Source organism: Triturus cristatus, chromosome 3_1 (genome assembly GCF_964204655.1).
Source record: "Triturus cristatus chromosome 3_1, aTriCri1.1, whole genome shotgun sequence".
In the NCBI taxonomy this organism is placed as follows: domain Eukaryota; kingdom Metazoa; phylum Chordata; class Amphibia; order Caudata; family Salamandridae; genus Triturus; species Triturus cristatus.
The window spans coordinates 559,938,398-559,955,130 of record NC_140583.1 but is presented as its reverse complement, the minus strand read 5'-3'; the positions used below and the strand labels follow the sequence as shown (position 1 = coordinate 559,955,130).

General features: G+C 42.9%; 1 protein-coding gene across 12 annotated transcripts in view; it reads left to right on the top strand.

The window, feature by feature from the left end:
* The window catches only part of AKAP13 (A-kinase anchoring protein 13), a 1,236,163-nt gene that overhangs the window by 1,140,156 nt on the left and 79,274 nt on the right, over window positions 1–16,733 (top strand). For all 12 annotated transcript variants that reach the window (XM_085644487.1, XM_085644486.1, XM_085644483.1 and 9 more), the window contains one exon: window positions 3,232–3,302. In XM_085644487.1, coding sequence (XP_085500613.1) covers window positions 3,232–3,302 — 71 coding nt within the window. The remainder of the gene's footprint in view (window positions 1–3,231; window positions 3,303–16,733) is intronic.

Here is a 16,733-nt window from a genome sequence, read left to right as displayed (position 1 = left end):
GTCTAGGAGGAATTCACAAAGCCCAACTGGCGACTACACCCAGTCATATGATCAGAGTCAGGCTACAGCCTCCAAATGGCTAAAGCAAGAAAATGCAAACTTTCTAAAAGTGGCATTTACAGAATCATAATATAGAATTCGACTTTACCGTAAATTAGGATTTTAAATTAGAATTCCAGACACACCAGACTTGATTCCGGAATATCTTCCTATTTGGAAATTACACGTATAAAATGTAATAAGGTGATCCCAATGTTATCCTATGGGTCCTAAGAGTTTTTCACTACCAGGACATGTAAAAGGTAGATGTCTTGCCTGTTAAATACATTGCACCCTGCCCTCTGAGTTGTCCAGGGCCTACCCTAGGGATGACATATATGTATAAAAAGGAAAGGTTTTTATCCGGTCAAAATGGCAGTGTAAACTGCACATGCAGGCTCTGAAATGGCAGGCCTGGGACATGGTTAGAGGCCTACTTGAATGCAATCTATTTCCATATAACTACAAGTACTCCTTTTGTGAGTCTTTCAATGTCTCTTCACTTTGTAAGGGAAACGTGTGCAATGACAAACCAATTATTGAATTGTCAAACGCGGAGTAAGAAAAACATCTGTCCTATCAAAAATAATAGTTAAGGGACTGTGACAAAGAGATGTGATTTCCCACATAGGTAGAAGAATATTTTGGAGGGTATGAATGTTTTTGATAGTATAAATGTGTAAATAGCTTTTTAATTTGTTCCACAAGCATATTTCTCCTTCAGTTTTACCTACGGAAAATCATAGTCTCAACTGTGTAAATTTTTAAAGTGTATATTCATGTCTCAAAGTTGCTCACCTCTTCTAGCTGGGTTTTTCACAAGCAGTAGCATGTTAACTCTGTTTAAACGCTTTTGTATTTTATTCCTCCTAGCACCATTCTGCTATGTCTGATATATAACATAAGGGATTGAGTGCTACATGAATAGCGCCTTTGTCAAGTACATATTTTTGTTGTTTATTTCCGCGAAATTTAATTGTCAATTCCTTAGCTTGTGCATTGGTGTATAATGCATTAATAATTTTAACTACCTGTTTTCAGATTCTAAATCTATTATATATGCAAATTCACCATATAAATGATTTTTAAGTTAAAACAGTATATTTTGTTAATCTAGCCATATCAATTACATGCCTAGTGTTATTGGATATCTGCATCCATTTTGAAAAATTCAGTTTCTGAAGGATGTAGAAGTAATTTAATTTTAGCTAATAATTTTATGATAGAATATAATAATAGTGTTGGATGATAGTATACACAATTAGCTTTGTATTTATTGAACAAATCTAAATGTGGGGACAACATCTATTGGCACTACATTCATTTTCTTCTGCTTACGTTTATAAACAGTGACTATGGAGCTAATTTGATAGTAACTTTTTTATTTGTTATTGAGGTAAAGTCATCTAAATGTGAAGTTTTTCCTGATTGTAATATGTCAATTAATAAAATACCTTAATTTCTATAATTTTCCCAAATCCTCATTGGGACTCAAAGTCCAGTGATAGAACGTTTAAGGACGCAAAACATATTATGTGCTCAACACAATGGACCCTTCCTTCAGTATTTAGAACTATTAAACAGTTTATCTTAATGTAATTCATTGATGTTTAACATTTCTAGAAAGTAGATACCTTCAGATATATATTTGTATCACCTAATGTTAACTGTAAAGGTTTTGCCATTTATTTGCCTGAGCTCTTAACATTGTTCCCAGTACTATTGCTTAGATATAGAAGCTACCTTTTCAGTTTTATTCTCATAAAAGAGCATTTCCTCCCCAGCTGTAAATAGTTTCTCTTAGCCTATTCTGTTTGCACTGCTCTTCATGTTTTAAAGTTGTTCTTGCCTGGTTATTTCAACCTTTCATTATTTAGTCTAAAACCTTGTTTGATCTGATAGATGCAGTCTTTTCGACAGCATCATGACTATGCTGAAACACCTATGGATTAGAATACCCAGTAATATCAAATGTAAACTTACTCATTTATTATTTTCAGTTGATTAGTAAAGTCTGTATCTTTAAGTAAATTCAGATTTCCTTGTATAGGAATCTGAGAGTTCAATTAAATTAAGTGCAAGCAGGCTATTGAGTGACCAGAGACTGCAGTTGGCTCACTTTTTATCATGGCAACTTTTAAATGACGGCACAAGACACACAGATGATGGACGGAATGCAGAGCAAATCAAACATACTCCTACCCCGCCCCAGTCAATAGATCTGAGTTAACCCCATTGTTCTTTTACTCACCATGCCACCCCAGTTTAGACCCAGCCATATACAAAGCAGTCTTGACCCTGTGCCTCATGAGTACATTCCAGACCCAAAACAAGCACCCTGGGACCGATTTTGACTGGGGTGGCGTGGTGAGCAAAAGAAAATTGTATTAAACTCGGATCATTGTGACTGGGGGTGAATGTTTGCATTGTTCAGAATTCTGTCCGTCATTTGTTTCTTTTGCTTTTGTTGCCCTAAGTGGAAAGGGGATGCCCAGACGTGGGTCCTGTACTCACTGCGCCTCTGGATTCAAGCTAGCCTGGCTGATGAGGGGTGATGCCCTGAAACCGGTCTCAGTATGTTTGTTTCCAGTCCAGGGAGGACCTGGATTGGCAGTTCGGGCTAGACTGTTCCCATTGGAGCAGGGTCAAGATTGATTTGCATATGGCTGGGTCCAAACTGGGGTGGCGTGGTGAGCAAAATAACAATGGATTAAACTAAAATCCTTGTGACTGGGGGTGAATGTTTGCATTGTTCAGCATTCCGTCCATCTATTTGCTTCTTTTAACTTTTAAATGATGGCACTGAAAGAAAACGTACCTTTTTTATTACCCTTCTGTGTTACCTTTGCCAGTGGACATTGATTACGATTTGGGATGGGCGATCAAGCAGCATAGTACTGTTTTGTATAACATGAATTACTCAAACAAAATAGTGAGTTATATGCATGATTTTATCCGATTTTGAAATACTAGCCATAGGTAATACATTTAAAATCATAAATGCGGCCTAAAAATGATTTATATTGTTCAGAAATAGCTTTTGTTGAACTGGTAAAATGTGTTCTTTACTGGGAATATAAATTGTACCTTGCGGTAAAAAGTATACTACGGCACCACTGCAACATTGGCTATGTTACTTTAAGAGGAAAATAGAATTGTAAACCATTCAGCAACACATTATTATTTTTCCAGATGGAGACCGAGATGAAGTCGATGATAACCAGGATCTTCGTAGAACAGAATCAGACAGCGTCTTGAAAAAGGTATTTTCCTGTGTATATATTTACATTTATTGAATGTATCCACTGGTTGAAGGCTTGATTGTGAGTGTGTACATGCATGTGAATGCCTGTGTGTGTACCAGGAATATAACTATCAAGTATGTGGGTTGAAATCCAGAGTAGTCAAATTGAATGTGTGCAGAGATGTATTTCCTTGTTACGAGCCCTCTGCTGAGGAATATTCTATCCCCAACTGCACCTTCTGCTCTTGAAATAATCAGGGGACTTCTCTTTCCCTTGTGTTTTTTTTGGTTTTTTTACATTGTTTTTTTATTTACCATTTTCACACACAGTTTTAAACCATAAGCAAAAACCAACATCAATAACATCTGAGTGTTCACCAGTCTGATAATCCAATATTCCGTGCCAATTCAGAGACATACCACTCAACAAGATTTACACATTACATCCATTTCCAGTAACAGTGAATGAACCAGAGACACCCTTCGACAGTCCAATTTTCCCAATTGTCCCCCCACCTCATCACAGCTGCCCTTCCGGGGTAGGTATTTCCGCCCCACTCCTCCTCCATCCCCAACCACATGCCAGCACCTTGCATACCACAGGAAAAACCCTGTATTTGTGACTCTTGGTGTTGCATGGTCTCCTCCATGTCCTGAAATGCTGCTAGCAGCAAACTCCAGGCCTCTAGACCCTTTAGCAGTATTTCGTCACGTCTACTACCTCTCAATGTACTTCTGCTAATACCCATTCTACAGTGTCCCTCTACAGGGGACTTTCTTCTTGAGTTGATCGTGCTCATGAAGAAGCAATATGGTCTTTTTGAAACAGTTTTAATGCAAGGACTCTTCCTTGAAGCCTTGGGCTCTGTGATTTTTGGATGGGGAATTGTTTTTGTATGTGTACTATCTCACATTTAATGATGGATTTCGTGGTGCTGATTTAAGTACTATAAATGTTCAGTTAAATAATAAAATTTCAAATAAGGATTCAAATCATTGTTTGGTGCAAGTCACAGATGTTTCCTCCAAATTCACAATTCAGAGGATTGGTTAATTTTTACTACTTACACGATGTCTAGACTCTAATTGAACATTTAGCACTGTATCCATGCCTTTACAGTACATAATTAATTTGGGTTGGATGACCACCACTGGAGTCTTGAGGTGTTTTTGATATGTGACTGCATATTCTCAAATAGTAGGAATGTAAGATCATGCTTTCATATGTTGTGTTAGTCTTTGCAAGATTCCGGAAGATCTTTTTTATTGTCTTGCAGCTGCATTGCTCCTGTTTGACAGTTCTGGGTGTGACAACAGTCACATACAGGACAATAATGGAGCTGGAATTCACAATAAGAAAGCAAACTTGTTCCACAATTTGCATTTTTAAAACTGTTACCATCTGAAAGAAACCAAAAAAATAAAAATACATTATCTTTCATAGATATTAGCAGAGCCAATACATGCTTTTTTTTATTACAGTTAAGTTTATTTCCTTTCAAGGTACAATGAAATAAACAAGGAGAGTGCACAGTGCATTCACATGCAATAATGAGCATTTAGGTAGCTTACATGGATCACATTTTGAGGAGCTTCACCTCTCTTAAACTGTATCACTGGGCGCACACCAGTATTGACACCTGCACCGATGGAAACAGTAAGCTCATGTCAAGGAGGGGCAGTGATCCATCACTTAAATCGTAGGTTTATGAGTATGTATCTTCTATAACTCCCCATGACAGCATAGAACATGGACAGCACAGGACATAATACCTGTTCCCCCTGCTCCTATCTGTCCCATCTACCAGCCCAACATCAGTCACAAATGGGATTCATCATGGCTGAGTATATAGGTTTGCAAGAGGCTTCAAATGCTGTGTGGACCAAGTGCCTGTGTGATTGTGGAGTAGTAGATCTGAAGCTGCTTGTTGCTGTTTTTCATATTATTTAACCAAAGCTTAACTGTCAGAGTACGATCTCTTCCCCAGACACAGGCCACTTGTTTGGCTAGTAGGAGGGCTGTTGCGATAAATTGCCTGACACTCTTCTCCACGGATATGGTACATCCCAATAGGACCATTTTCAGGGAAGGTTTGAGGGTAACGTCTGTCGTGTCTCATACATATAAAACACCTTGCCTCAAAATGTGTACATTTGTGGGCAGTACCACGCTATATGGGCGAAGTCTGCTTCTGACATGTTACACCTCACACAGCGGGAGTCTGTTTTAGCTTGAGTTTGAATAAATTAAGAAGTCTGTGCTAAGTGCGTTGTTTAAAACAAATTTCAAATTTAAAATGCAGCCATTTAATGCACCCATTGGGAGAGAGCCCCTCTATTTGGTTTCAGCAATACGTCCACTCCTTTTCAGAGATCGTGGCTCCTAAATCGGTTTCCCATTGTGTCTTAGTTCAGGGTTTTATGACAAGGGCCTCAGATTGCATGGTAATGTAGAGTTTGGTTACTAGGTGTTTGTGGGTGGGGGGTAGGTCAGAGCAGAGACACGGTTTTGGAGCTAGTGTTGTCCTTGGGAAATGTGGGATATTGGTCTCTGCACAGTACCCTGAGTCTGCAGAATGTGAGCAAATTGAGGGTGGAGAAATTAACCAGGATGTGTGCCAATGCGTAATCCAGAAAGGTGTAATTCGGAAAAGTTTTGCCAATCTTGGTGACACGTCACCAATCCATTCTTTGTAGAGTTTCATTCTCCCCTGTAAGAGTCACCAAAGGACAGTGTGTTATTAGCTGTTCAAATTCTCTGCCCGCTGTATACTTGTGTGAGTGTTTGACCTTTTGGTAGGCTAGATCTATAAATTCTGACAGCTTGGTCCTGATCTCGCTCAGGGTGTGGGATGTTGGCGCGTGCATGTGCTGTGTTTCAAGCTCACAAACTTCTCTCTCTAATCTGTCTAGGTTGCTATACAATATTTCCACACGCCATGCTGTTTGGCTATAGAAATTTCACATATGTATGATTTAAAGGCCTCCCACACTGCCCACTGACTTCACTGAGGTCTTTTTTGCGTGAAAGTAGTTGTGAATCTCAGCCTGTAAATGTCAGGAGAAGGTATGGTTCTTACAGTTAGATATGTCTGAATAGTCCATTCTAGTAGTCTAGCCCATGTGCTGTTGAGACATGCATTCCCTCCAGAAAATTAAAGATGCCTGCACCTCCAGATGTCCACCAGCCCACCAGAGTCTATTATGTCACTGAGAGGGAGGGCGGCTGCATGATGTATGCGTATTGCGGTATTGGAGCAATCTAAGTTCCCGTTGAGCACCAAATTGTAATCTCCTCCCCATAATATCATCCAAGAAGAGGATGCCACACATTTATGCCAAATGTTTCTAAGGAAGTCGGGGTCATCTGTGTTGAGGCTGTACCTTATAAGGAGAGTGAGGTGTCAACCTCCCACCATGATTTGGAGAAGATTAAAATGCGTGGAAGAGTCTGAACCCCAAGCCACAGTGCACTAGTATTGTCGGACCTCAGGCATATGAAGAGTAAGTGGCCAGCGACCTATGGCTACTCCACTTTTGTGTGAAGTTGGACAGCGAGTGTGTGCAGAGATGCATCTTCTGAAGGAGGGCCACATTTATTTTATGACGGTCATGGTATGCTTGTATGTGTCTAACTTTGTGGGGATTATTGACACCCCTCACGTTCCATGGCAAAAGATGGATGAATGTTAAACGGGCATCAGCTGTAGCTCGGGTCTCAGCATGGTACCTGATGGAGAGTGTGAACCTGGTGTGAATAGTGTAAGGGGAGCTCGGGGAGCGATCTTAAAGCTGTGATCCAGTGTAACAACATGGTGCACTCTGTATTGAGAAAACATCGTTACAATATTCCCATCCATGCCAGCCTCCCAACCTCCCAGTGACATGTCCCCAAAAAACTATCTACGTCTAAAACCAAATAGGTACCATAAAGGTACCAAGCGCGCATAACACAACAGGATCACAAGTGAGGTTTACCCTGTGTGGGGGGTCTAAGTGCCGGCTGAACAGTTCCTCCATTCTCTGGCAGGTGCTCCCTGGGCAAAAAAAAGGACACTGGTGGCAGCAAGGAACGTCACCCAGCAGAGGCTCAGAGTTCATGCATGTGGCAAACTACTCGTCACATCATGGCCCCAAGAACCAATCAGGCTGCAAAGCCCAGGGTCATGAAGTACTGGTCAACCTGGAGGCACAAGCCCTCTCCCTCATCAGTGATGGTAGCCACCAGTGCCAAGAAAAGGCAAGATAAGAAAGATAATCACTTGACATCACTCAAGCTTCCATCGGGTATAAGTGACCCATAATGGGAGGTGGCTTTTATGTTAAGCAGGAGCTTCTTCATAAAGGGCGAGACGTGCCGGTGAATGGAGAAGATATGAGTCATATTGCTGTGGAACATGCGTAGGCATGCAGGATATTTCCTAGCATATGGAGTACCTGCAGTGCTGGAACTTGCACTTGAGGGGCAGGAACTGTTTTTCTTCTGCACAGAGAGAGTAAAATGTAAGTATATTGTAGGCATAGTTTCTCACATGCCATCCGCAGCGTAGCATCTCCATCATTGAAGCTCAAGAGTCTGGCAGTGATGGGCCATTGTGGAAATTAATGCATCGGGACCTAAAATTGAAGTTCTAGTATTTTACTTTGATAAAGTTCAGAACTTTTGCCATGTCCAGGAGCTTTTTATTGTTGCACATGGTAGTGACCTCGAGTGCAGAGATATGGGTCTCCGCTGCAGTAAGATGATGTTATAGGTGGTAGTCTGCTGGTCCACCTGGAAGGTGAGGGTGTCCAGTGTTAATGGAGGTTAAACTCTTCTGCATATGCAGCAGAAGTGTCTTGGCATCCACATCATCCATTTCCGTGGTGGTACTTGGGCAGGGTGGTGTATTGTCAGCCGCCGCGGTCTGTGCAGGTAACAGCGGTGGGGCGGGGTTAGGGGGGATTTTGAGAGACTATACAGAGGGGAAATTATTTATTTATTTAATTTTCCATCTGCATCGTCCCTCTAAATCCCCCCTGGCCCCATCACGGTTACCTGCACGTCCCGCTGCTGATAGTCAGTAATTTGTGCTTTGCCTGGACACCTGTCCCTAAATTGGAGCGTAGATTGCTTAGTATCTCCCTTACCCATTTCCCCGGCGGTGGCAGGAGCTGTGGAGGGGGCAGCTCCGCAGTTGGAGCCAGTCCAGGGCAATGGGTTGGATCACCACCACGCCACTGTCAACAATAAATAGTTGAAATATCCAACAAATGGGAAGCCCATCAGACTGAGCACGTCAAGTCATCCCAGCTGCATTGCGTCTATTCCATGCTGCAATGCGTCTATTCCATGCTGCAGTGAACTACCCCAGGCAAAGCCACTTACTAGTCCCTGAATCTCTCCTATCAGCACACGTCCGCCACCCCCCGCCCCCACTCACAGTTTTGGGGTGGCCTCGCTCAATCGTACAGCCATTTAGCCACCTGCAATTGCATTAGCGTCATGGATATCAGCGCCAGGCGGAAGGCTGAGCCGCCATCTAGTGCTGCAGCGGTCCACGAGCGGCTCAAGACTAAAGTCTCTTTTAGGGGCAATTCAGCTCCATAACAACGGCCAACTTAACTGGCAGACTCCCAAGTGGGTACTGCACCGGCCGTCTTGGATTGCGACCTATGTTGCGTTATACAGACGGATGCTGAGCCCAACGCAAGGAGCCTCACTAATTTGCAGCCATCTTGTAGCCGGGACATGCTTATCACATTTATTCTTGCTTTTTCTACGCTGTTTCTGGATTTCCCAATGCACCGATATTTGTTGGAAATTATTTTTAAAACTACTTTGTATGTATGTATCCATAACTGAAACAAAAACCACCATGAAATGATACCCCCACTATGAGTAAATTGTAAGTAGTTGATGAGTAAATTGTAAGTAGGTCATGAGTACATTTTAAGTAGTTGATGAGTAAATTGTAAGTAGCTGATATGTTGAACATGCATGAATGGCTGTATCATGCCCTGTCCATTCTACATACACACTCTTTTAGAGGAAGTCACACCTGTATCTCCATGAAATGTGAAGCCATACAAAGCCTACAGGCCCACCTCATGGGCTCATTTCCCTGTGTACTGTAGTAGCTGGTGCCCACTTTGTGTTTCTAATGTTGTCCTATTTCTAGCCCAGTTAATTCTGCTCCTCGAGTCAGCTTCTTTAAGTTCTATTTTTCGCTAATAAGCACCTATACCTTTAGTATATTTGGATAGAATGCACTTTCCTTTAAAAAGCTCACCGGTACACTGAGCAGGAATCCTCTCTCCTGTGCCAACTTCATAACTTTCGGAATCTCCCAAGTCATAGACAAGCTATTTTTCTGCTGAGCCCTCACTGAGCTGCTTTCAAGCAGCACAGCAGAGCTAACAAGGTTGTGTCACTACCAGCTGTGCCTCCAGTCTGCTTTTAACTCTGGAAAGAAGATTGTATTTCAGATGAGACCACTAACTAATCTGGTATACGCAACAATGTGGTGTGACTTTAATCCTTATTTGTTACAGGAGATAGTCGTGAGACAGGTTAGTTTTACCCTACTGATGATGGACCTACTCTGACTTGTCTTCGCCTTCAGTCAAATAACTGCCAAACAAATCTAAAAATAGATGCTTTTGAAATATTGCAAATGTTTTTCACTTATGGTTTTTTTGTGTATATATAAGTGTTAAGTGAACGTTGTCCCATTGTCTGAATGTCTGAGGTATGCTAGTGGTGTGGTGATGTGTATGTGTTTATTTAATGTCATGTAAATATTTGAAATGTTTCTTAATGTTTGTCCCTATTTTTGTAGATATTGTTGAATTGTTCTAAATATTACCGTGCAAAATAATAAGAAAAATTTGCATAAAAAATACTTTTGATTAAAAACAGCCAATAAATGGTTAAAATGGATTTGATTTAATCTATTCATTGGGCAAAACTTCCTTCAAAGTCGAGTGCAGCACCGGCATCTCTTTTGTTCTATTTAGTACTTTGACTTGGCCCTGCTGCCCATGAGTCAAAACCCAAGCTTGTCTTGCTAGCAATCAGTAAACAGGCAAGATCCTGTATCAAGCACCATACTGTCACTGCAGAGAATTATGGACTCTATATTAACACTCTTGTAAAAGAACTTGGAAAACTCAGATCAGATATTGGGAACTCAAACAGGAATCCTTCAATATCTTGTAGATAAAAAAAGGAAAAAACAATTGACTAAATAACCTGTTCAAATAAGCCCATTCGCAATCTCTTGTTTACAGTTTGAAACAAGCAGAAAAGACAAGCGTCCCTTAAAACCCCCAGACTCCAGGAATTCTCCATTGCAAGAAAATGGGGCAAAGCAGAAGGAAACTCAGACGGGGAAAAAAACAGAATAAAAAATCTTAATGTTGATGAAATTTATTCCCTCTGAAAATTATTCAAAGACCCTTGCCCAGAAAGTGTAAAGGGGAAAGCCATTCATAACCCCATAACTTTTTCCCCAATTTTTCAAGTAAGCGAACAAAAAATTGGTCTCTCCCCATCTCGAATACTTGTCGTGAGAGGGTCAGGGGAAGCCCCAACCCGGAATCAATCATTACAATCGGAACCTGCAAGAACGCCTCATAGAAAGGAGAAACACAAGATTGGGCAAAATAACAAGAAGAAACTGATAAAGAAAAGAGCTAAATGGAGAATATCAAAATGCTCCGCGAAAAGTAACATTCCTCCAAACAAGCCTTATAGAGCAAGAAAGGGAAGAAATAAACCATGTCAAGGACAGTAGAAATGGGTCCCTAAATACTTGTCAGCAGTCACCTCCAAAAATTCCACTAATCGAAATAAAAGACACAAAGTCTTGAATCCTGTAGCACAACATTTTTCAACAAAATTATTAAAATCTAATGAACGTACTGCAGAAGATCAAAATATCCATCAGGACTTTCAGGGCAACTCCTTATCCCCAGTCTCAAACTTCTTGGGAATTTATAGATGTATTTCCCAGCAGCAACTGTCCATTAAACCGTGGGAGAATAGTCAAAATATTACGCAAAATTAGACTACTTTAATCATTAACTACAGGAGAAATAAAATTAGTTTCTCTCCCTGACAAATCGACCGGCTCAGTGGCTTGTGTAGAGTTCTGGTCAAATGTAGTTCCAGCTATTCGAATTAAAGAACAAGACATTCTTCATAAAAACGGATTCGATATCGCCATAGCCAAAAAGGCCAGCTCCATCCGAGACCAGCTGAGAGATGACAAAGAAATTTTAGACAATCCTAACAATAATTTCAACCAGCAGTGCGCGGAAGGCGAAAAAAGAAAGACCGTGCAAGACAGCTTGCTGCTGATCTCTATAAAAGATGGAGTTCGGCGAATCTGGAATAGTTCTGATTCAAGGCAAAAGCCGCTATCGGATGAAAATTCCTGGGCTTGGATAGCGGGATCTCTGAACAGGAATAAGTCGGGCAAGGAATTGAAATTGCCTTTTTAGCGATAGACAATTAATAGTGTTGTGGAACATCGCAGGAAAGACTACTGACCAGATGCTTTCTATCCTGGAAAATTCACCTTCTATCGTGTTACTGCAAGAAACATGGTCCTTGGAGATCTTCTCTCAAAAATAATATTTTGTGTTTGTTAAAGCAGCAGAGGCCTCTAGAAGAGGCCACGCAAAAGGAGGCCTTGCAATCCTTCTGAGAGAGGAGATAGACTGGGACCCGGAAGAAATTGAGCTCTCACTTACAAATGTCCAATGCATTAGCATCAAGTGCCGGAAAGAAAGAATGGTGGAGCTTTCATCAAATCTCTTACTTTTTAATATTTATTTCCCGTCAGGAACCTCAAAAGATCATCTCTTGACCAAAGCATTCAAGAAAATCGAATCAATCTTAGAAGTAAGGGGATATCCTATGATGATAATGGCTGGGGACTTCAGTGGAAAGATTTCAAACGCATTACTTAATAACAGGGGGAAATCTCCACAAGAAGTAGCATGCTAAATACCAACTCCGTCTTTCCCGATAAGATAAAAGCAGATAAAAGGGGGAAAAAAATCTTGTCATCTATCGAAGCAATCAACGGTGTTATAATAAATGGGAGAATTGATGGTGATACTCCGGCGGCATACACCAGACTGGGTCCAACCAAGTCCTCAATTATAGATTATTTTATCTGTAGTTTAGACCTATTTTCGAGGGTCCAATCATTTTCCACCCAATATACCTACAAAAGCGACCATGCATTACTTTCTGTAGAAATTGATGTCTTCACACAACATACATCTTCGTGGTCTCTTCGCTTTTTTGAAGGACGGGCAGTTATAAATCACAAAACTGGTAGGATCCACTGGAATTCCGAAAAAATCAGTAAAATAAACCATAAAATCTCCCAAGTTCTGCTAACAACCGTGAATAGTGTAAGCAATCCTATAAACCAATTTGAAGCTACTATTCAGTTGCCGCTCTCCAAGGAAACCCAGCAAGGCGTGAAAACGTTAAAATACGTCACAAAGGAAAACAAGACGATAATAATTCTCAAGAACTAAATAAATTTAATAGAATTCAATTTCGATCTTTCTGTGTGGTAAGACTAGGTGAAATAAGGAAACTGAAAACACTCCACCAACGGAAGAAGGAGTGAGAAAGGCAAGCTCTAAAAGATCGTGTCTGGGTCGACATCCAATTTGCAGTGAAATACAGAAATAATAAAACATTTTGGAACATAATCTTTGAACAAATGGGGATACTGAAATCTGCTCAAGCCACACCAGCATCAGCATCTGACTGGGAAAAGTATATTCTAAGGCATTATAAACCTAATCATCAGCATCTGATCTTCCCCAGACAGTATCAAACGTTGAATCAATCAATTTGTAAAGCACACTACATACCCGTGAGGGTTTCAAGGCGCTTGGGGGGGGAGCTGCTGCTGTTGGTCGAAGAGCCAGGTCTTGAGTTGTCTCCTGAAGGTCAGCAGGTCTGCGGTTTGTCGCAGGTAGAGGGGGAGGGTGTTCCAGGTCCTGGCGGCGCGATGGGAGAATGATCTGCCTCCGGAAGTTGTCCTCCGGATGCACGGGACCGTGGCCAGGGCGTGGTCAGCGAAGCGGAGTTTCCTGTTGGGTACGTAGAAGGAGAGTCGACTGTTGAGATAGGCTGGGCCGACTTTGTGGAGTGCCTTGTGTGCGTGGATCAGGAGCTTCAAGGAGATTCTTTTGTCGATGGGGAGCCAGTGCAGGTTCCTCAGGTGGGGGGTGATGTGGTCGCGGCGTGGGACGTTGCGGATCAGGCGTGCAGAGGCGTTCTGGATTCTCTGCAGTCTGTTGATGAGCTTGGACGAGGCTCCGGCGTAGAGGGAGTTTCCGTAGTCGAGTCTGCTGCTGACTAGAGCCTGGGTGACTGTTTTCCTTGTGTTTGTCGGGATCCATCTGTAGATCTTGCGGAGCATGCGTAGGGTGTTGAAGCAGGTGGAGGAGACTTCGTTGACTTGATTGGTCATGGAGAGTTTTGAGTCAAGGATGACTCCCAGGTTGCGTGCGTGGTCGGTGGGGGTTGGGGGGACCCCAGTGACGTGGGCCACCAAGAGTCGTCTCATGCAGAGGGGTTGGACCTGAGGATGAGGATCTCCGTCTTGTCTGTGTTCAGTTTGAGGCGGCTATCCTCCATCCAGTCTGCGACGGCCTTCATTCCCTGGTGGAGGTTGGATTTGGCGGTGAAAGGGTCCTTGGTGAGGGAGAGGATCAGCTGAGTGTCGTCGGCGTAGGAGATTATGTTGAGGTCGTGCTGTCGGGCGATGCGTGCTAGTGGTGCAATGTAGACGTTGAACAGCGTTGGGCTGAGGGAAGGTCCTTGAGGGACGCCGCGGATGATCTCGGAGGCATCTGATCGGAACGGGGGGAGGCAGCCTCTCTGAGTTCTGCCGGAGAGGAAGGAGGTGGTCCAGTCCAGGGCCTTGTCTCGGATCCTTGCGTCGTGGAGGCGCGTGTGTAGTGTGCGGTGGCAGACGTTGTCGAAGGCGGCGGAGCGGTCCAGGAGGATGAGGGCCGCCGTCTCGCCGTTGTCTAGCAGGATCCTGATGTTGTCTGTGGTGGCCATGAGGGCGGTCTCGGTGCTGTGGTTACTGCGGAATCCTGATTGGGACGGGTCCAGGATGTTGTCTTCGGGGTGACAGATGAGCTGGGTGTTAACTATCTTCTCGATGACCTTTGCTGGGAACGGAAGCAGGGAGATGGGTCGGAAGTTCTTGAGGTCGCTCGGATCCGCCTTGGGTTTCTTCAGTTGGGCGGTGATCTCTGCGTGCTTCCAGTTCTCAGGGAAGGTGGTGGTCTCGAAGGAGAGGTTGATGATTTTGTGCAGGTTGTGTGCGATGGAGTTGCTGGCTTTGTTGAAGATGTGGTACGGGAGAGGGTCGGACGGGGATCCGGAGTGGATTGTTCCCATGGTCTTGATTGTGTCCTCGATGCTCACGTTGGCCCAGGTTGTCAGGGTGTCGTGGGGTGTGGCGGGTTCGGTGCGGCGAGGTCTGCAGGGGTCGTCCGGGGTCTGAAACTGTCATGGATGTTGGTGATTTTCCGGTGAAAGAAGGTGGCGAGGGAGTCGCACGGGGCTTGCGATGGTGGGATGTTGTTGGCGTTGGAGCTGGGGTTGGAGAGTTCCTTCACGATGGTGAAGAGCTGCTTGCTATTGTGTGCATTGTTGTCAAGGCGGTCTGTGAAGGAGGTCCTTTTGGCGGTCCTGATGAGGTGGTGGTGGTTGCGGATGGCTTCTTTGTAGGCAGCGCGGCTGTCTGGCGTCTTGTCGCGGTGCCATATGTTTCCCAGTTTCTGGCAGGTGCGTTTTGAGTCGAGGAGTTCCGGGGTGAACCAGCTGACTCTGCTGGTGTCTCTGCTGGTGGGATTTTTCAGCGGGGCTACGGTGTTGGCGCAGTCGTTCATCCAGCGTTCGAGGTTGAGTGCACCCTCATCAGGGTTGGTGGGGTTCTGCCAATGCGAGCAGGTACCAATGAAAATCTCAGCCACACAAATTTCTACTTTTATATCCTCTGCCAGGTCATCTGCAGTGATGGGACCAGACAAGATCCCAATTAAAGTTTTACAAAAAAACGCAGACGACTGGAGTAAATTCTTAGTTCCAGAATCTTGGCGGGAGAGTGTGGTGATTATTCCCCTAAAAAAAGGCTCAAGAACGAATCCTGCAAACTACAGACAAATAGCTCTTCTTGATGCCAAGATCTTTGCAGCTTGCATTTTGGAACACTTAAAAGACTGGGCTTATTCGAGAAAAGTGATCCCTATGTTTCAGGCTGGGTTTCGCCCAAAGCATTCAACATTGGATAACATCACTGTGTTCCAAACAGTACTTGACAAATATGTTACGTTAAATGCCCAAACTTTATATTGTGTTTTTATTGATTTTCAACTGGTTTCGATAGTGTAGACTCTATGGAGAAAATTGGCGAATCTGGGGATTCCTATAGATCTTTTAACAATAATAATTTCCCTTCATACATCAACATGGTGTAGAGTGCAAATGAGGGGAGAAAAAGGCCTAACCAAACCTTTCCCCATGAAGAATGAGTTGAAACAGGGATGCTTTTTAGCCCCACTATTATTATCTATATTAGTGATTTACTGGGGCGTCTCTCCCACATTAAAAATTACCCTCCGAAATTAGCTCAAGTTGACATACATTGTTTAATGTATACCGATGATATCGTTGTACTCCATCGTACTCTGATAGGCCTGCAAAGAAACCTGAACGAGTTAAATCAATATGCAACTGAAAATTTCCTGGTGCCATATTTTACTAAAACTAAAGCTCTCCCTTTCAGTGGCAGAAGGAAACCTTTATCTTGTATATGGTCATTAGGAGGTGAACCAATCGAGACAGTAAAAGAGTATGTCTATTTGGGCTGTATGTTTACTTATAATTTACAAGACACAGCCCACCTCAAACATTTAAGTCCGAAGGCAGAATCCCACGTTGGGGCTCTACAGAGACTGTATCGTTCTACGGGAAATAGACATTATATGCCAATGCTGGAGGTTTATGGCATGAAAATCCCTCTGATTCTATCATATGCCATGAAATACACACAAATTAAAACATGGCAATGTATAAAAGTAAAGGAGGGAACCATACTCTGAAAATTGGTAAAAGTATTGCAGTCGGTACCAGTCCAAGCTCTCCGTCTCGAGCTATCTTTAACGGGAATTTCTGCTCGAGTAATTTCCAATATCATAAGGTTGGCGTACAACCTCTTACTTGCAGCGCCAGGCACATTAAGGCATTTGTTAAAACTGGAGACTTTTAGAGAGGAGGCGTCTGGGTATGCTTCCAATAGGAATATGTTAAAAGCTTTTGAGATTTCACAATGCACTGTTGCACTTTCACAGGAGTGGTCTCCAGCGCTCTTGAAATTGTTTTTAAAACATTTGGCCCCTAGAATCAGCTATGAAA